Source organism: Scylla paramamosain, unplaced genomic scaffold (assembly GCF_035594125.1).
Source record: "Scylla paramamosain isolate STU-SP2022 unplaced genomic scaffold, ASM3559412v1 Contig8, whole genome shotgun sequence".
Lineage (NCBI taxonomy): Eukaryota > Metazoa > Arthropoda > Malacostraca > Decapoda > Portunidae > Scylla > Scylla paramamosain.
In genome coordinates this window covers 963,429-984,624 of record NW_026973673.1, presented here as the reverse complement: position 1 = coordinate 984,624, position 21,196 = coordinate 963,429, and the positions used below count along the sequence as shown (strand labels likewise).

The 21,196-nt window shown below is 42.0% G+C and overlaps 1 protein-coding gene across 33 annotated transcripts; it reads right to left on the bottom strand.

Moving 5' to 3' along the window:
* Positions 1-85: 85 nt before the first annotated feature.
* Positions 86-20,259, bottom strand: LOC135096889 (uncharacterized). 33 transcript variants are annotated; one of them, XM_063998657.1, is made up of 14 exons: positions 20,103-20,259; positions 19,593-19,850; positions 11,978-12,216; positions 11,259-11,388; positions 9,937-10,004; positions 6,456-6,569; positions 5,731-5,837; positions 4,412-5,215; positions 3,859-3,982; positions 3,395-3,444; positions 2,836-2,969; positions 2,437-2,631; positions 1,868-1,977; positions 86-957 (listed from the first exon to the last, which is right to left on the bottom strand). In XM_063998657.1, exons 1-8 carry the CDS (start codon positions 20,127-20,129, stop codon positions 5,097-5,099), a joined length of 1,062 nt encoding a protein of 353 aa, XP_063854727.1. In that variant the 5' UTR covers positions 20,130-20,259; the 3' UTR covers positions 86-957; positions 1,868-1,977; positions 2,437-2,631; positions 2,836-2,969; positions 3,395-3,444; positions 3,859-3,982; positions 4,412-5,096. The 33 variants fall into 33 exon arrangements, with proteins under 33 accessions (XP_063854727.1, XP_063854726.1, XP_063854729.1 ...); XM_063998656.1 differs by lacking the exon at positions 3,395-3,444 and having other exon boundaries at positions 4,412-4,918; positions 5,086-5,215; XM_063998659.1 differs by lacking the exon at positions 3,395-3,444 and having other exon boundaries at positions 4,412-4,857; positions 5,086-5,215.
* Positions 20,260-21,196: the final 937 nt, after the last annotated feature.

Here is a 21,196-nt window from a genome sequence, read left to right as displayed (position 1 = left end):
AATAGGTGTAGAAAAAAAAAAAAAAACTGCAAAATCAGTGTCTCCTTAAAACAACACATGACAGCAATGATAACTCACACAACAATAATGCTTGATGAAGACTATATTTCCAACACAGATTTATGACAACATTTGGCAAAGCTGTGCACTGTTTACTTGTGTTAAAACTATGCTATGATTTGAGAGGAAAGTTGGTTAGTCATTATAGGGTTAAGATGATATAAGGGTGTTTATTTTAGCTAATTTCCAATGACTCCTAATATAAGATTAAAACTTTAATGATTAAGTATTTCATTGTTTACATTAATTTACACCAAAATTTCACAACTACAACCTCAGTGATGTTTAGTTAATCCAATTTTGTTCATAACTACTACATTTTTTTCCAATGGTTTACCCATAGTACAACACAAACATCATCATCATCATTCATGCTATTTCATTTCCAAAAAAATTTCACAACTATGTACATGATCTAGTTTACAATAAAAGGATTTTGAACAATAGTTTTCCCATCAATCGACCCTAATTTTTTTTTCTAGCTACAAAGAACAATTCAACTACAATACCATTCATGCTATTTCATCCATTTGAAACTTCACATGCAAGTGATTTACAGTACTTTACCAAAAAAGAATTTAGATCAACAATGTTCCCATCAATCAACCCTAAAACTTTCCCACCTACAATCTGACAAGTGGAGTCACCAGTTTTAAATGTCAATAGTTATCCAAGATTGAATTTATGCCTTCCAATCCTCTGTGGGTCTTGGAGGCGGTCATGAGTCCCACTGTTCTCCTGAGAGCAGTGCAGGAGGTTGCCTTCAACATAAACCTTCTTGACAAAGTACTTGGATGACTTGTTGCAGCTTTGCTCTTTTCTGATGGTGACTGCAGCCTTCAACTCAAGGCACAGCTTCTCCAAGGCACTCATCTTGCTGTACTTTAGCCCAGTGATCTGTGGAGAATAAGTAGTGGTGATGGTGGTGGTCCACCTCTCCAATACAAGAGTTCACCATTATTAATTTTTCATCCTTTTCACCAGTAAACTCTGGAACTCCCTGCCTGCTTCTGTATTTTCTTTTCCCTATGACAAATTTTTTCATGAGGAAGGTCCCAAGACACTTCTCCAATCTTGGATAATCCTTACCACTACACACCATCAGACATAAAAATACCGTGAAGGATGCAACTCCCTTTTTAGAAGAGCCAGAGGTCACAGGAGCAAAGGTGACGGGACACTACATGCCCTTGACACTCATGTCAAGCCCCATTATCACCTGCATCACTTGGGAACACACCATCACCACCATTACCATTGTGTTGTGGCATCATATCAGTGGCATAATAATTGTAAGAACACAAGGGAAACTGCAAGAAGCCATCTGGTTTACACATGGCAATCCCTGCATGAAATGTGCTTACCTATTTTCACTATCATCCTCATGCATAAATTTGTCTAATCTTTTAAAGCTCCCTAATGACTCAGCACTAACCTAACTACCGAGTCTATTTCATTCATCTATCACTCCATCTGAAAACCAGTTCCTTCCTATTTCTTTTTTAAATCTAACTTTATCAAGCTTGACATGAAGAAACAGGATAGTGATAATGGTTGCTATTTCTGATTATTATTCTTACTTTCATTAACACTCAGAATACAAAGTCTGTCTTTATTCTTATTTTGAGTCCCCAGTGGAAAGGGATAGTCTCAGTGGCACTACAAGCCAAATAGCTTTAAAACACCCTTAAAATGAAAATGATGGCTACTCTTCACAACCACAGTGCTGCATCCCTCTTTTCTAAACATCTTCACTCTAACCCCTGCTTCCCTGCTCCCTCCAAGACCCAGTGACAGCCTCCCTCACCTCTGGGTTCACTTGAGGAGCTGCCATCAGCCACCCAATGACATTCATTTACACGTTCTTGGTGACAGAGTTCTCCTGGATCTCCAAATTTTCAGGATACACCACCAAGCCTGTAAGGAGAATTGGTGGAGAGAGAGAGAGAGAGAGAGAGAGAGAGAGAGAGAGAGAGAGAGAGAGAGAGAGAGAGAGAGAGAGAGAGAGAGAGAGAGACTGTATGTTAGATGCAGACAAAATGATAAAGTAAGGTATTAAAATCTTGCGTGCAAAAAAAGATATGCACACTAATAAATACTTATATTACAAAACGTTAAAACATCCATAAACTCCTTGCACATCATACTGAGCTCACACTCCTCTCATTCCCTCAGATGCTACCAACAACTTTATTTAAACACAAATAGATAGATAAATAGATAGATAGTCACATACACACACTTATTCCCTCCAAGACACAACAATGACTTGATTTCAACAGAGATAGACAAAGACACACACACACACACACACACACACACACACACACACACACACACACACACACACACACACACACACACACACACACTTACACATCAGGCTTGGGTCTGAGTACATGTACTCAACCAGATTCCAAATGTAGTGCAGTGGTAGATGTATAGGTAGAGGTAAGGTCAGGGTGACACAAGCCTGTCCCTGGGGAAGCCAGGTGGTCTGGATTGGTACCAGTGAAGTCATATGAGTTACAGCCACTGCAGTTCCCACTCCTGCTGCTAATCTGTCAGCACCTTTGTGTAAATATGTGGAGTGAGAAACAGCTGTCAAATGCCGTCTGGACTGACAGGCTGCTGCACTGAGAGGCACACAGCAATCCATCCACATCAGGTATCAAGCAAGATTCACCCCAAACTCTCCACATTCACACAGATAGACAGACACAATACACACAGAAATAAATCAATAGATACACATACACATACATACTTGCTTACCAGGAGAGACAAAGTGGAGATGCCAACCAGCAGGTACAACAGACACCTGAGCAGCAAGTTGGTATCTAACACTGACCTCGCTGATGACGACATCCACAGGAATTGTTGACAAGTTGTTCTCAGGTAAATAGATCCTGGAGGAAATACACAGAAAAGATCCATTATTGCAGGGACAAACAAAGGCTGGATATTGAGGGGATACAACAGAGTTAAGGAAAGGGAGATTTTTCACTGAAGGAACAAAGAAAAGCTGAATATCTGGAAGGGCAACAGGAAAATTGAGAAGAGGAAAATGTTGGAATGATACAAAAATTACATGTTTTCTGTCTGTGCATAAAACACGCACACACACTTTCTCTCTCTCTCTCTCTCTCTCTCTCTCTCTCTTGCCTCGCCTTGGGCATGCACTCACATCCCTCCCCAGTATCTCAATCAATATCTTTTGATCCTGAGAAGAAACAAGAGAACTACGTGGAATGAGAGACAAAATGTACACAAGAAAACAACAAAACACACAGTCACTGGACTAACCATCTCAGTGACCTTTAGAAACACTTACTGGAATTTTCAAGGGTACTTCATGATTCTGGTGATAGTTTAACAAGTATTCTGCATCACCAGAAGAAAGAAACACCTATGAGAACCTGACTCATTATCATGAAAACAGTCCTTATGAAAGCTGATGGGATTTTCAAGGACATTTTTTCATGATTCAGGAAATAGTTAATAATATTCTGCATCATCAATCACCAATCATAAAAACCAGACTCCTCTTTTAAAACAGTTCCATTAACACCTCAGGCATTTCACAATATGGGGATAAAAGTTAAGATTCCCCGCACTTCCTACCACAAACCAGACTCCTCTTTGAAAACAGTTCTCATAACACCTCAGGCATTTCACAATATGGGGATAAAAGTTAAGGTTCCCAAGTGTGTCTTACCACAAACCAGACTCTTTCTCTTTGAAAACAGTTCCCATAAGACCCAAGGCATGAGAGTTAAGGTTTCTTGTGTGTCTCACCACGAAAACTGCTCCATCCAGGAGAGAGCCACCAGCACCCACAAACTTGAGGGAGAGGAAGAAGGGGTGAGCGGCATGGAGGATCTCTGGGTATTTGAGAAGGATTTCCTTGGCCATCCTTGTGCTGCAGAGAGAGAGAGAGAGAGAGAGAGAGAGAGAGAGAGAGAGAGAGAGAGAGAGAGAGAGAGAGAGAGAGAGAGAGAGAGAGAGAGAGAGAGAGAGAGAGAGAGAGAGAGAGAGAGAGAGAGAGAGAGAAGGATGAAGGAAAAGACCAGGAGGTAGAGAATGAGAGAAATGCAAGTAAATGAGGAAGAAGACAAGGAAAAGGAAGACAAGATGAGAAAGAGAAGCATTCAACCACTCCTTTTACTATCAGTGACCTTACATTGAAAACTAAACTCTAAACTTGCAGTAAACAATTGTACCAAACTGAGTGAGACAGCATGAGAGTTAGCAAGACATCACATTAATATAAGGACTGGGAGATGCACAGGGACACCAGAAATGAGACTAAGTTCAGTACTATTCCCAGCACCTGAAACACCATCCTCACTCTCAGTTTCATTCCAGAGAAGCACTTTTTTCTGAGAGCAGCACAAGATATGGTGCCAAAGGGGAGATGCAAGGACTGGAGGATCCTTAGGGACAGAAGACACAAGGCTAACTTCAGAACCATTCCGATTATCTAGAAGAGGGTCCCCAGTCTCACTCTTGTTCAAGAGATGCACAATGTTTCTCCAAGAGCAGCGCAAGATCTGGTCCTCGACGTAAACTTTCCTTGCATTGTAGTGAGTGTCTAAGTATCCTGTCACTACTGGGATAGCTATGTTACTGCTGAGGGATGTGCACAGTTTCCCTAGAGCTGTGGCAACATGCTCCTGTGGTCCAGTTATCTTGAAGCAGAGGAAGTGAGAAGAATTAGTGAACTAGAAAAGGACGATGAAAATGGCTGTGAGACATGGAGGGAGAGAGGAGAATAAGAAAGAGTAGTGAAAATGGCTATAAGAAATAGAGAGTGAAAAGAATTAGTGAAATGAATAGAAAACTTAAATGAAAGTGACTGTAGGAAGTAGAGGAAGAGAGAATTAGTGGAAACAATATAAAAGCAATGAAAATGACTACAGGAAGACAAGAAAGCGATGAATGAGCTTGCTTTTTGACATTCTTTTACCACAGAAGAAAGAATGAAAAATACAGCCATTCAATTCACCTCTTCACAATACACACCTGGTACTCTGCTATGGTCTTCTTGGAGTCATTGCTGAGAGTGAAATCAACGGGGCCACAGTACACTCCGTCAGCCAGCAGCCAGCATGTCTACTGACTGCAGCAACATACTCAGCACTCCATCCTCCAACTGTGTCACATCACCATAACATCATTAAAGGTGTGTGTGTGTGTGTGTGTGTGTGTGTGTGTGTGTGTGTGTGTGTGTGTGTGTGTGTGTGTGTGTGTGCGTGGGGCAAGGAGGGGGTGAGGGTAACTATGCATGATAGAAAGGTTTAAATTGTGTGTGTGGAGGAAAGTGTGCATTAAAGAAAGAAGAAAGAGGAATACAGAATGAGTGAAGAAATGGATAATGAAGGATAAGGTAGAGGAAAAAGAATACAGCAAAGATGAAGAAAAGATATCATTGAAGGATACATGATATGATAAGAGGGAAAAAGAATACACTGCAGGAGGAGAAAAAGGATATCACTGAAGGATATAACAGAAAGGTATAATGAAGGATAAAACAGAAGCAAAAAGAACACAGGAGGCATGAAGAAAACAATATTACTGAAGGATGCAAGAGGAAAAAACACAGTGCAGGTGAAGAAAAGAAGATACTGAAGGATATAACGGATGGGCGATAAGGACAGTCATTCTCACCCCATCCTCCACACCCTCCAACTGCTTCCATCAGAACGGATCGGTGTGCAAGGACTTGACCATGGGGTACTCCTTGATGACCAGATGTGAGGGATACACCACCAGTCCTGTATGGGAGACAGATAATAAACTGCACTCCCAAATGTTTTGCTCTCTCTTACCTCCAATACTTTCAGTTGTTATGGTGTTTTCAGGGGTGTTTTCATGGTTCCAGTGATGGTTCAGCAAGGATTCTGCATCTTTAATAGTCTGTAGTGTGAGGTATTGAGCTTTTAAACAGTACATCAACATGCAATACATTTTATCCTAACTTCCATAAATATGTACATCAGTATACAAGACTTTCCTTTATGTAAGAGGAACTCTGGCTAAGGCCAACAAAAAGGGGGGAGAGAGAGAGAGAGAGAGAGAGAGAGAGAGAGAGAGAGAGAGAGAGAGAGAGAGAGAGAGAGAGAGAGAGAGAGAGAGAGAGAGAGAGAGAGAGAGAGAGAGAGAGAGAGAGAGGAAAAAATAAAAAAAAGAAATGAAATGAAATAAAATAAAATGAAATAAAATAAACAAATAAATAAATATAAAAGGGCCCACTGAGGTACCAGTCTCTAGAAGACAGAGCCAAAAGAATTACCCTAAATTTAAGAAGTGTCTTGTATAAGGAAGTACAGACACAGGCAGGGAGCTCCAGAGTTTACCAGACTGACACCAATACTCGAGAGGACTCCACGTACCAGCTAGCGGAGACGACAGCAACCTTGGCTATGAGTTGCTGTCTCACGTCTGGCGCCTCAAATATGACGTTCTCAAAGGTGAGCATTGACACGGCCTCATCTGGTACATACAGCCTGACACAGGGGTTGTTGTCAGTATTTGTGTTGGGAAGATATGGGTGGTGATATTTTTATTTATTTATTTTTTCAATTAGGAGGGACACTGGCCAAGGGCAACAACCCTCCCCCTCCCCCCACCAAAAAATAAAAAGACCCACTGAGATGCCAGTCCCATAAAAGGGTCCAAAGCAGCAGTCAAAAATTGAAGGATAAGTGTCTTGAAACCTCCCTCTTGAAGGAATTCAAGTCATAGGAAGGTGGAAAGACAGAAGCAGGCAGGGAGTTCCAGAGTTTACCAGAGAAAGGAATGAATGATTGAGAATACTGGTTAACTCTTGCATTAGAGAGGTGAACATAATAGGGGGTGAAAGAAAGAAGAAAGTCTTGTGCAGCGAGGCCGTCAGAGGAGGGGAGGCATGCTGTTAGCAAGATTAGAAGAGCAGTTAGCATGAAAACAACGGTAGATGATAACAAGAGATGCAACATTGCAGTGATGAGAAACCGGCTGAAGACAGTCAGTTAGAGGAGAGGAGCTGATGAGACAAAAAGCTTTTGATTCCATAATGTCTAGATGAGCAGTACAAGTGGAACCCCCCCAGACATGTGAAGCATACATGGACAGATAAGGCCCCTGTACAGAGTTAACAGTTGGGGGGGAGATGAGAAAAACTGGTGAAGATGTCTCAGAATCTAATTTCATAAGAGCTGTTTTAGCTAGGGATGTGATGTGAAGTTTCCAGTTTAGATTATAAGAAAAGGACAGACCAAGGATGTTCAGTGTAGAAAGGGGGACAGTTAAGTGTCACTGAAGATGGGATAGTTATCTGGAAGGTTGTGTCAAGTTGATAAGTGGAGGAATTGAGTTTTTGAGGCATTGAATAATACTAAGTTTGCTCTGCCCCAATCAGAAATTTTAGAGAGATCAGAAGTCAGGTTTTCTGTGGCTTCCCTGCATGAACTCTTTACTTCCTGAAGGGTTGGACTTCTACAAAAGACGTAGAAAAGTGCAGGGTGGTATCATCAGTGTAGGAGTGGATAAGACAAGAAGTTTGGTTTAGGTCACTGGAGAATAATAAGAAGAGAGTGGGTGATAGGACAGAACCCTGAGGAACACCACAGTTAATAGATTTAAAGGAAGAATAGTGATCGTCTACCACAGCAGCAATAGAATGGTCAGAATGGAAACTTAAGATGAAGTTACAGAGAAAAGGATAGAAGGCGCAGAAGAGTAGTTTGGAAATCAAAGCTTTGTGCCAAACTCTTTCAAAAACTTTTAATATGTCCAAAGCAACAGCAAAAGTCTCACCAAAATCTTTATAAGAGGATGACTAAGACTCAGTAAAGAAAGCCAAAAGATCACCAGTAGAGTGGCCTTGATGGAACCCATACTATCGATCAGATAGAAGGTTGTGAAGTGAAAGATGTTTAAGAATCTTCCTGTTGATGATTGATTAAAAAACTTTAGATAGGCAGGAAATTAAAACAATAGGATGGCAGTTTGAGGGATTTGAAGTCACCCTTTTTAGGAACAGGCTGAATGTAGGCAAACTTCCAGCAAGAAGGAATGGTAGATGCTGACAGAGTTGAAAGAGTTTGACTAGGCAAGGTGCAAGCACAGAGGCACAGTTTCGGAGAACAATATGAGGCACCCCATCAGGTCCATAAGCCTTCTGAGGGTTTAGGCCAGGGAGGGCATGAAAACATGACTGTGAAGAATTTTAATAGGTAGCATGAAGTAGTCAGAGGGTGGAGGCGAGGGAGGAACAAGCCCTGAATTGTCCAAGGTAGAGTTTTTAGCAAAGGTTTGAGCGAAGAGTTCAGGTTTAGGTTAGAGATAGATGTGATAGCAGTGGTACCATCCGGTTGATATAAAGGAGGAAAAGGAGAAGCAAAGTTATTGGAGATGTTTTTGGCTTGGTGCCAGAAGTTACAAGGGGAGTTAGATCTTGAAAGATTTTGACACTTTCCGTTAATGAAGGAGTTTTTGGCTAGTTGGAGAACAGACTTGGCATGGTTCCAGACAGAAATATAAAGCCCATGATATTCTGGTGATGGAAGGCTTAAGTACCTTTTGTAGGCCACCTCTCTATCATGTATAGCATGAGAACAAGCTGTGTTAAACCAAGATTTGGAAGGTAAAGAGTGAGGAATGTACACCTCCATGTCAGACTCTACTACCTCTGTTATGTACTCTGCACACAGACAGGTCTCTGACATGGAAGCAGTAGTCATTCCAAGGAAAATCAGCAAAATACCTCCTTGGGTCCCTGCAGCTAGCAGAGGCAAAATCCTAGAGGCAATTCTGCTTATGGGGATGCTGAGGAAGGAATGGAGTGATAGGACAAGATAAAGATATGAGATTGTGACTGGATGAGCCCAACAGAGAAGAGAGGGTGACAGCATAAGCAGAAGGATTAGAGGTTATGAAAAGGTTAATAATGTTGGGCATATCTCCAAGATGGTCAGGAATACAAGTAGGGTGTTGCACCGATTGCTCTAGGTTGTGGAGGATAGCAAAGTTGAAGGCTAGTTCACCAGGATGGTCAGTGAAGGGAGAGGAAAGCCAAAGCTGATGGTGAACATTGAAGTCTCCAAGAATGGAGACCTCTGCAAAAGGGAAGAGGGTCAGAATGTGCTCCACTTTGGAAGTTAAGAAGTCAAAGAATTTTTTAAAGTCAGAGGAGTTAGGTGAGAGGTATACAGCACAGATACATTTAGTTTGAGAGTGACTGTAATCGTAGCCAGATGGTGGAAAACTCGGAAGATTCAAGAGCATGGGCAAGAGAGCAGGTTAAGTTGTTGCGCACATAAATGCAACATCCAGCTTTGGATTGAAAATGAGGATAGAGAAAGTAGGAGAGAACAAAAATGGGGCTAATGTCAGTTGCCTTAGACACCTGAGTTTCAGTGAGGAAAAGAAAATGAGGTTTAGTAGAGGAGAGATGGTGTTTTTACAGACTGAAAATTAGATCCAAGACTGCAAATGTTGCAGGAGTTAATGAAGAAAAAGTTGAGCGGTGTCAAGACACTTAGGGTCGATACCAGAAGAGCAGTCTGACCTGGGGACATTTGTTGTCCCCTTCCCCGATGGTGACTCTATGAGGCTGGTGTAGGAGTCTCCATGATAATTGAGTGAAGGGTGTGTGTGTAATTAGATGTTTGTAGTTTTGTGTGAAGGAAGAGAGTTGTCTTTAGAGAGCAGGCTGTGACTGTCCCCTTTTCTTGTGAGACACAAAGGGAAACATTCAGTGAGGTCACAGCTGCGTTTAATGATAAGTTCACAGCACCCCATCATCCAGTGCTTTAGACCTCACTGGGAGTAATTATCATTTTGGCAGGTGCCTGCTGCCTCCTCCTTGTAACATTCTCTTCTGTTTCTTACTTGGCATACCTCTGGATAACCTCAAAGTGTCCCTCAGCAGTCTTTGCCAGCAGTTTGCCCACAAATGTCTGCCCTGAGGAGGAGAGAGAAGAGGCTCAGGAAAGAAAATACAGTACAGATGCAATTCCTCTCAACTTCTGTGCTTTCTTATGGAAGGATAACAGAGAAGGTATAATTTTACTCCCTTCATCTATCTACTTATCTATACACCAGGCCACCAATCCCAGACAAAGCACCACTCACTCACACACACATCACTCACACTCTTAGGCCCACTGGTCTCTGGTGGGAAGGAACAGTGTTGTGGACCTCCCTACAACACCCTAGTGACTGTACTTACAAGACTCTGCTATGGTTATGGTCTTCACAGAAGATAGTAACACAATTCCTCTCATAAATTTTATGAGTCATGTGGATGGTCTGGCACCAGCGTGGCAGTACATACATGCCCTGGCCTCACCTTAGGCCAACTGAGTACTGACTCATTATCCAGTAATTACTGTCCCACTCCCTCCCCTCCCACCACTTAGGGATAACATGCCACACATCTGAAAAAAAGTCTCCAAAAATCATGCACACACAAAAAAACAGATACAGTATATGAAAAACAGCAAAACATAAGGAGTACCACAAGGTGTAATCTAAAGCCTGAGTGTAAACAAGCTATGTCTCAGACACACAGCTCAAACTTTGGCAGATTGTTGCCAAAGTGCTGGATGATTTTTCAGTGTGCACAGACCAATGTTGCTTTTTGCACACATTTTCATTCAAAAAAGTTAATTACAGTCCCTTAATTAACTTAGTAATTTCTGTCCATCTCCTCACCTTGAAAGCCTCACCATCAAACATTAAGCCAGAATTTTTGTAAACAAGCTGAATGAATGTATCATGATAATAGAAATAATATTGCTTTATTACTTCATGCATGTATGCAAAAAATAAACTTGAATCGATTATTCCTGTCTACCCCACCTTTAAAGTCTTGCCATCCAAGCACTGGGCCAGAGTCCTTGTCAACAAACTGAATGCCTCTTGATAACAGAATTAATATTGTTTCATTACGCTATCCCAAAAAATTTAACTTGATTTTGTCATCTCCTCACCTTCAATGCCTTGCCATCAAACTACAATCCAGAATCTTTGTCAACAAACTGAACAATAACAGAAATTATATTGTTTTATTACTCTATAAAAAAAAAAAAGAAAAAAAAATAATTCCTGTCTGTCTCCTCACTTCCTCACATCATGTTAACAAAGATTATATTATTTTATTACTCTTTATATGCAACATTTAAGTCAATCATGCCTGTCTGTCTCCTCACCTTGAAAGCCAGGCCATTAAGCACCAAGCCAGAGTCCTTGTCAACAAAGTGAACAGTGATGGTGGTGGGTTGTCCGGCCTGCACTATGCTGGGCTGCTGCAGGACCATTGCTGCACTCATCTGTGTCAAGCTGAGGGGAGGCCAAAAGAAGACCAACTATTACATCACTTATGCACTGAGGGGAGACCAAAAGAAGACCAACTATTAGATCACTTATGTGACTCCAATAGTAATTGTATCTTGGTAAATACTGAGATCCTTTTCTCTCCTTTTTGGTATGTCAGACTTGCATTTCCCTCAGTATCCTGTCAAGGTCTAATCCCTAGAGACACCATTAATGTACCCTGATTAAGTTAAATTTAAAAGAGATAGGAAGGAATTGGTTTTTAAATAGAGTGGTGGATGAATGGAATGGACTCAGTAATGAAGCTGATTATTTAGTGACCTTTAAAAGAGGATTACACAAATTTATGAATGAGGTTGATAGGTGGAAATAGGTAAGCATGCTTTGTACAGGGACTGCCATGTGTAGGCCTGATGGCTTCTTACAGCTTCACTTATTTTCTTATTCTTCTGTTCTTACACCAGACACTTGTGCTCCAGCTTTGGATGGTTCTTTTTGACCTCTCTTTAGGGACTGGCACTCTCATTGGGCTTTTTTAAACTTTTTGTTGCCCTTGACCAGTCCCCCTCTTACATAAATAAAGACCTGCACCTACCTGAAGGTCTCCTCCAGGGTGGTGGTGAGGGCTGAAGCATAGCTGGGGTAGGTGATGGTGAAAGTGAGGTTGTAGCCTTCCCCGGGCTTGCTGACAGACAGGTTGGTGAAGATGGCAGTGCCATTCCTGTTGGGAACTGTTGTGGTGCCCATGACGATGGCACCTGGCGGACCTCCCAAGAGACTTGCCGTGACCTGCGAGGGATCACTCTTGTGGCCCAGGTCACTGGTGGGTGCACCCTGCAAGAGAAGAGAAGTGAAGAGAGAGAGAGAGAGAGAGAGAGAGAGAGAGAGAGAGAGAGAGAGAGAGAGAGAGAGAGAGAGAGAGAGAGAGAGAGAGAGAGAGAGAGAGAGAGAGAGAGAGAGAGAGAGAGAGAGAGAGAGAGAGAGAGAGAGAGAGAGAGAGAGAGAGAATAATTATTGGTGTATCTTTGAGTCCTTTCATGGGAACCAAAAAGGCCTGAAAGTTTACTAAACACACACACACACACACACACTAAAAATCCAGCCATCTACCACACTGAGAGTTGCCCTAGTGGAAATACAGAGTATGAGAGTTCACACTGGTTCTACTCGTTGCTGTTCCGTCTCCAAAGCAGTTAAATTGTTATAATGAGCGGTGAAGAGGGGTCTACTTCAGTCCCCACTATGTTGTTTATGCCAATGGGGACCGTCTCGAAGGCTAGACAGAGAGACCTCGGGATTTGGGGAAGAGGACTGAAGGGTCGGGAAAGCAATGATGAGAAGGAGAATTATCACACTGGAAACTGAAATGAAGGATATGAAGGATAGATTTGACAAGATGGAGAAGATGGTTGAAACTTTGATCACCGAGAAGGGGGTGTGGAGAGGTGCATATTTTTTTTTTTTTATATAAGAAGGACACTGGCCAAGGGCAACAAAAATCAATAAAAAAAAAATGCCCACTGAAATGCCAGTCCCGTAAAAGGGTTAAGGCAGTGGTCAAAAATTGGTGGATAAGTGTCTTGAAACCTCCCTCTTGAAGGAATTCAAGTCATAGGAAGGTGGAAATACAGAAGCAGGCAGGGAGTTCCAGAGTTTACCAGAGAAAGAGATGAATGATTGAGAATACTGGTTAACTCTTGCATTAGAGAGGTGGACAGAATAGGGGTGAGAGAAAGAAGAAAGTCTTGTGCAGCGAGGCTGCGGAAGGAGGGGAGGCATGCAGTTAACAAGATCAGAAGAGCAGTTAGCATGAAAATAGCGGTAGAAGACAGCTAGATATGCAACATTGCGGCGGTAAGAGAGAGGCTGAAGACAGTCAGTTAGAGGAGAGGAGTTGATGAGACAAAAAGCTTTTGATTCCACCCTGTCTAGAAGAGCAGTATGAGTGGAACCCCTCCAGACATGTGAAGCATACTCCATACATGGATGGATAAGGCCCTTGTAGAGAGTTAGCAGCTGGGGGGGGGGGTGAGAAAAACTGGCGGAGATGTCTCAGAACACCTAACTTCATAGAAGCTGTTTTAGGTAGAGATGAGATGTGAAGTTTCCAGTTCAGATTATAAGTAAAGGACAGACCGAGGATGTTCAGTGTAGAAGAGGGGGACAGTTGAGTGTCATTGAAGAAGAGGGGATAGTTGTCTGGAAGGTTGTGTCGAGTTGATAGATGGAGGAATTGAGTTTTTGAGGCATTGAACAATACCAAGTTTGCTCTGTCCCAATCAGAAATTTTAGAAAGATCAGAAGTCAGGCGTTCTGTGGCTTCCCTGCGTGCTATATTTACCTCCTGAAGGGTTGGACGTCTATGAAAAGACGTGGAAAAGTGCAGGGTGGTATCATCAGCGTAGGAGTGGATAGGACAAGAAGTTTGGTTTAGAAGATCATTAATGAATAATAAGAAGAGAGTTGGTGACAGGACAGAACCCTGAGGAACACCACTGTTAATAGATTTAGGAGAATAACACTGACCGTCTACCACAGCAGCAAACTTGGTATTGTTCAATGCCTCAAAAACTCAATTCCTCCATCTATCAACTCGACACAACCTTCCAGACAACTATCAGAAAGGAAACTTGAGATGAAGTTACAGAGAGAAGGATAGAAACCGTAGGAGGGTAGCTTGGAAATCAAAGCTTTGTGCCAGACTCTATCAAAAGCTTTTGATATGTCCAAGGCAACAGCAAAAGTTTCACCAAAATCTCTAAAAGAGGATGACCAAGACTCAGTAAGGAAAGCCAGAAGATCACCAGCAGAGCGGCCTTGACGGAACCCATACTGGCGATCAGATAGAAGGTTGTGAAGTGACAGATGTTTAAGAATCTTCCTGTTGAGGATAGACTCAAAAACTTTAGATAGGCAGGAAATTAAAGCAATAGGACGGTAGTTTGAGGGATTAGAACGGTCACCCTTTTTAGGAACAGGTTGAATGTAGGCAAACTTCCAGCAAGAAGGAAAGGTAGATGTTGACAGACAAAGCTGAAAGAGTTTGACTAGGCAAGGTGCAAGCACGGAGGCACAGTTTCGGAGAACAATAGGAGGGACCCCATCAGGTCCATAAGCCTTCTAAGGGTTTAGGCCAGCGAGGGCATGGAAAACATCATTGCAAAGAATTTTAATACGTGCCATGAAGTAGTCAGAGGGTGGAGGAGAGGGAGGAACAAGCCCAGAATCGTCCAAGGTAGAGTTTTTAGCAAAGGTTTGAGCAAAGAGTTCAGCTTTAGAAATAGATGTGATAGCAGTGGTGCCATCTGGTTGAAGTAGAGGAGGGAAAGAAGAAGAAGCAAAGTTATTGGAGATATTTTTGGCTAGATGCCAGAAATCACGAAGGGAGTTAGATCTTGAAAGGTTTTGACATTTTCTGTTAATGAAGGAGTTTTTGGCTAGTTGGAGAACAGACTTGGCATGGTTCCGGGCAGAAATATAAAGTGCATGAGATTCTGGTGATGGAAGGCTTAAGTACCTTTTGTGGGCCACCTCTCTATCATGTATAGCACGAGAACAAGCTGTGTTAAACCACGGTTTAGAAGATTTAGGACGAGAAAAAAAGTGAGGAATGTACGCCTCCATGCCAGACACTATCACCTCTGTTATGCGCTCAGCACACAAAGACGGGTCTCTGACTTGGATGCAGTAGTCATTCCAAGGAAAATCAGCAAAATACCTCCTCAGGTCCCCCCAACTGGCAGAGGCAAAACGCCAAAGGCACCTTCGCTTAGGGGGATCCTGAGGAGGGATTGGAGTGATAGGACAAGATAAAGATATGAGATTGTGATCAGAGAAGCCCAACGGAGAAGAAAGGGTGACAGCATAAGCAGAAGGATTAGAGGTCAGGAAAAAGACAAGAATGTTGTGCGTATCTCCAAGACGGTCAGGAATGCGAGTAGGGTGTTGCACCAATTGCTCTAGGTCATGGAGGATAGCAAAGTTGTAGGCTAGTTCACCAGGATGGTCAGTGAAAGGAGAGGAAAGCCAAAGCTGGTGGTGAACATTGAAATCTCCAAGAATGGAGATCTCTGCAAAAGGGAAGAGGGTCAGAATGTGCTCCACTTTGGAAGTTAAGTAGTCAAAGAATTTCTTATAGTCAGAGGAGTTAGGAGAGAGGTATACAGCACAGATAAATTTAGTATGAGAGTGACTCTGTAGTCGTAGCCAGATGGTTGGAAACTCGGAAGATTCAAGAGCGTGGGCACGAGAGCTAGTTAAGTCATTGCGCACATAAACGCAGCATCCAGCTTTGGATCGAAAATGAGGATAGAGAAAGTAGGAGGAAACAGAAAAGGGGCTACTGTCAGTTGCCTCAGACACCTGAGTTTCAGTGAGGAAAAGAAGATGAGGTTTAGAAGAGGAGAGGTGGTGTTCTACAGATTGAAAATTAGATCTTAGACCACGAATGTTGCAGAAGTTAATGAAGAAAAAGTTGAGGGGGGTGTCAAGACACTTAGGGTCGTCGACAGAAAGGCAGTCCGACCTGGGGACATTTATGGTCCCCTCCCCAGATGGGGACTCCGAGGCTGGTGTAGGAGTTGCCATGATAATTTTAAAAATTTTAGAGTGAAGGGTGTGTGTGTTATTAGGTGCTTGTAGTTTTGTGTGGAGGAAGAGAGTTGTCTTTAGAGGGCAGGCTGTGACTGCCCCTTGTGTTGTGAGACACAAAGGGAAACATTCAGTGAGGTCACAGCTGGGTTTAATGATAAGTTCACAGCACCCCCTGAACAGTGCTTTAGATCTCACTGGGAGTAATTATCGTTTCGGCAGGTGTCTACATAAAAAACAAACCTTATATGAAAAGAAAGCAATAGAATATGAAGGCAAAGTGGAAGAGTTAAACATAAAACAGGAAAATTGGAAGAAAGAACAAGAGAAAGAAAAGATAGATTTTAGGAAAATTGTGGAGGAACAAACAAAGGCAAACAACAAAAAGCTAACAGAAAAAGTTGTTCAAGTTATAAAACAAAGAAAACTTGGTGAGAGAAACTGAGGATAAGAAAAAACTGTCGTGGTATTCGGTCTGAAGGAAGAGTATACACCTCAGTGGACTGAAAGAGAAAAGAAGGAAAAGACATGTGTGGAAAAATTAGTGGGGACATTACAAGAAGAAAAAGAGCTAACTGGAGAGATCGAAGAAATTAAAAGAGGAGAAACCGGACATCATGGGAATTGTTGAAATTAAATTGGCAAGTGAAGGGATATATTAAATATTGGTGAAGGAAAATACAACCTCTGGATGAGAAATAGAAAAAATAAACAGGGAGGAGGTGTGATGCTTCTAATTAGGAAGGATTTATTAGTGGAATCTGTCACATATGGGGTGGAGGAGGCAGAAGTATTGAAAATAAACTTAAGACAGAATATTGTAAGATACTGTAACATTGTGGTGACTTATGTTCCCCCCTATTCCAACTCTTGGAGAGAGGATGAATATAACAAAATGCTTGAGGACACAAGGACACAAGGAGTTATTTGAGGAAAATGACGATATAGTCCTGATGGGGGACTTTAACTGTAAAGAGATATCTTGGGAGAATTGGACCACGGAAGGCAGTGAGCCATCATGGGGGGAACAAGCTACTAGACCTGGCTATTGAAAATGTCCTGACACAATGGGTTACAGATGACACAAGATTTAGATGAAATGAAGCACCTTCAAGGCCCAATCTAATTTCCACCTAGAAACAAGAAATAGTAGAAGACCTTAAATACATAAACCCAATAGGAAAAAGTGATCATGAGCTGATTCAGTTCACAGCTATGGATAATAAGCTCAGTATAAGAAAAGAGGACCACAGAAGAGAATGGCTAAACTACAGCAAGACTAACTTAGGACAACTTAGGAAGTATTTCAGTGAAGTGAATTGGAACATGGTTATTCAAAAGGAGGACATAGAGGAAAAGTGGACAGCTTTCCTGGACATTTATAATAAGGGAGTAGAGAAATGGGTACCCAAAAGATCAACAGAGAACCTTTTCAAAAAGGATTGGTACAACAGGAGATGTGCAACAGCTAGATTGGAGAGAGAAAAAGCATGGAACAAGTGGAAGAAAAACAGGAGACTGGACCTGTGGAACAATTATATAAGGAAGAGGAACGAATTTCTTAAAACTCGCAGAGATGAGCAGAAAAATTTTGAAAAGAATGTTGTGGAGAAATGTAAAGACCAGCCAAAATTATTTTATAAATTCATTAATGGAAAATTAAAGAGTAAAGATGAAATAAGCACTTTAGAAGCTGGAGAAGAGATAGTGGATAACCCAGAAGAGGTAGCTGAAGTGTTTAACAGATACTTCCACTCTGTGTCTACTAAGGAAAATGATTTCAGAGATGAGAGGACAGCATTAGAAAAAGGGACCGACCTAAAGGAGATTAAAACATCAGTAGATGAAGTAAAGAATATGTTGGAAGACCTGGATGTAAGGAAAGCAATGGGTCCTGATGGTGTCTCCAGTTGGATTTTAAAAGAGCATAGCTCACAATTAGTCTCAGTGTTGCACAATATAATTAGCACCCCCCTGGTAAAAGGTAGAGTACCCATAGACTGGAAATGGGCAGATATTACCCCAATCCACAAGACTGGAAGTAAAGAAGATCCATTAAATTATAGACCTGTATCACTCACAAGTGTGGTGGCAAAGATTTGTGAAAAGATTATCAAGAACAGATGGGTGAAATACCTAGAAGACAACAAGGTGATAACAGAGAAACAGTTTGGTTTCAGAAAAGGGAGATCTTATGTCACAAATTTGATATATTTCTACTCAAGAGTAATAGATATAGTGCCAGAGAGAGATGGATGGGCCAACTGCATATACTTAGATCTGAGAAAAGCATTCAATAAAGTTCCACACAGAAGACTAATATGGAAATTGGAAAAAACTGGAGGACTCAGTGGATCACTGTTAAAGTGGATGACTGACTTTTTGACAAACAGAGAAATGAGGACAGTAATTAAAGGCAGCAGGTCGAACTGGAGAACAGTAACGAGTGGCTATTTTGTTCACAGTTTATGTAAACGATGTGACAGAAGGTGTAGAAAGTTACATGAACATTTTCACTCATGATGCTAAGATTATGAGGAAAGTAACAAATGAAGAGGATTGCAATGCTTTAAATCAAGACTTAATTAAGATTAATGAAGGGTTAATGAGGTGGAACATGGAGTTTAATGCTAAAAAATGTAGTGTGATGATGTTTGGAAAAAGTGTGAAAAGACCAGTTGGCAACTATTACTTAGGGAATGAGGAAATCTCTATAAGATCAGAAGAAAAAGACCTAGGAGTAATTATTACTGATAATTTATCATTTTGGAAGCACATAAACAAAAATTATAGGAGAAACATATAAACTGCTGAAAAACATCAAGATAGCATTCTCCTATATTGATGAAGGTATGATAAAAAACTGATAACAACGATGATACGTCTGAGATTGGAGTACACAGCATCAGTGTGGTCGAAGTTTGAAAAAGGATACAAGAAAGTTAGAAAGAATCCAGAGCTGCAACTAAAATCTTTGCAAGCTTAAGAGAGTATAGTTATGAGGAAAGGTTGAAGAGGTTGGGCCTGACTACACTAGAAAAAAAGAGGGAAAGAGGTGATTTGATAGCTATATATATAGAATACTGGAAAGAATGGAAAAGTCGGACAGAGAAGACCTCTTGATACCAGATACTAGAGACACAAGAGGACATGGAAGGAGACTGAATAGGAGTGTTTGCAGAAGAGACATCAAGAAACATAGCTTCCCACACAGAAGTATAACAGTGTGGAATGAACTTAAGGATGAGACTGTATGTGCAAAGACAATTCATAAATTTAAAGAAAATCTAGATAAAAGTCGATATGGAGACGGGACGGCACAAGCCTAGTGTGGATCTTGTCCTGTATTTCACAACTAGGTAAATACAACTAGGTAAACACACACACACACACACACACACACACACACACACACACACACACACACACACACACACACACACAAGAACTGAATGAATACAGAGATGGGATAAGGAATGTAGCCCAGCCCCTGTTTATCACAAGTAGAAAAACAAAGGTGAGAGAGGCAAGAAATGTACATAAACTGATGGATGAATAAAGGAGGAGACAGAACCAGAGGTGTGTAGCTTAGTCCCTGTATACTACAACTACACACACACCTCTGTATCCAGCACAGTAAAGGACAGCTGCATTTCAAACACTGTGTACTGCACCACACTGCTGGACACACCACTCAACACCAATGCACTGGATGGCTTGGCATACTCAGTCACTGCCAGGCTCTCCTTGATCTTCTCTGCCACCTCCTTCTCCTGCTGCTTGTAGAACAGCTTGGCATCCAGAATGACAACACTGCCTTCCTCCTTTGTGGCCTTTGGAGGGGCTTCCTTGGGTGGTGGCTCGATGGAGTCACTCACCTGAGGAAGAGAGGTGGGTATTGGAGGAACACACTACCTCTGTTAATGGTTCAGCTGATGACAAAGTGCAGGAGGACATGATTCAAGGCAGTAAAGGGGCAGAGAACAGTGTTATTTTACCAAAAGGAGTTACAGGAGTGAGAGATGACTCAAGGCAGTAAAGAGACAGAGTAGTGTTTGCCTTAAGAGGAAGCATTGGAGGAAGAGACAACATAAGATCACAAAGGAACAAAGAGCAGAGGTTCACTTTACCAAGAGAGAGAGGCACAGTTGCTGCATGATCCATCCTGGAATCTATTGACGGCCTTCTCCAGACTCTGCACCAGCTTCTTGTAGGGAATCACCTCCCCACCAATTGCTCCCTCCTCCTCCTCACCATTCAGGCTTGTAGTGTGAGCACTGGCCACTTCAGCCTAAGTAAATTTAAGTTGTATTCTTAAACATTTTGTTCTCTTTAGTAATTATTTTCAGATATAATGAATAGTAAGAATCTCATAGGCAACTTTCCCATTCATTTGGCACAGTCCTTGTTAAACTACCACTATCTATCTATCTATATACCAGGCTGGCAATCCCACACAGGATGGCCCACACAAAGCACCACACACTCCTGCACACATCACTCACACTCTTAGCTCCGTTGGCTCCTAGTGTAATGGGACAGTCTTGTGGACCACCCTGCTACATCCCAAGAGCTTAGGCACACCACAGCTGTCCACATACTTCCACAGCAAAGCCTCACAGCATAAACTGGTTTAATCCTGCCCTTTCATGGTGAGATCATTCCCTATCACAAGTGTCATAAAAATTACCTTGAAAACTCAGATAAATTCCATTAGATCTCCAATTAGTTGAGACTCCCAAACATTTGAGAATAAGTCTTGCATGTTGAGCTTCTACTAGTAAGGGAGACCAGGCAGCCCAGACAGCCACACCAAACACAGCCACACCCAACAGCCACAAACAACATGGTCACACATAACACACAGACCAACACTGCCATGCACAACACACAGATCCAACAAAGCCAGACTCAACACAGCCACACTGAACACAGCTGCACCCACCACAGTCAGACTCAACACAGACCAGACCCAACATGCATCCTCACTGTGCCCACCTCCAGCCTTCCCTGCTGTCTCTTGGAGAGCTCCTGCATAACACTGATGACCCTGATGTTGTTTGGGGATACCTCAAACAGGCTGGCCAGATTCAACACCAAGTTCTGCTCATAAAATTCATCTTCCTTCACCATAAGGCCACTGGTGAGGGTGATCATGGGTGTGGTCTTGATGTCAAGGATGCGGCCTTCACACAGCACCACATGGACCAACTTAGCACTGCGC

Excerpts from the sequence above, each read along its gene's own strand:
- LOC135096889 (XM_063998653.1), bottom strand. The coding sequence starts at position 20,129 with ATGCAGCAACTGTGCCTCTCTCTCTTG. Across the intron at positions 10,005-11,258 it reads TTAATGGCCTGGCTTTCAAG|ACATTTGTGGGCAAACTGCT; the intron begins GTGAGGAGACAG and ends TCCTCAGGGCAG. Across the intron at positions 6,570-9,936 it reads GTTATCCAGAGGTATGCCAA|GCTGTATGTACCAGATGAGG; the intron begins GTAAGAAACAGA and ends CCCCTGTGTCAG.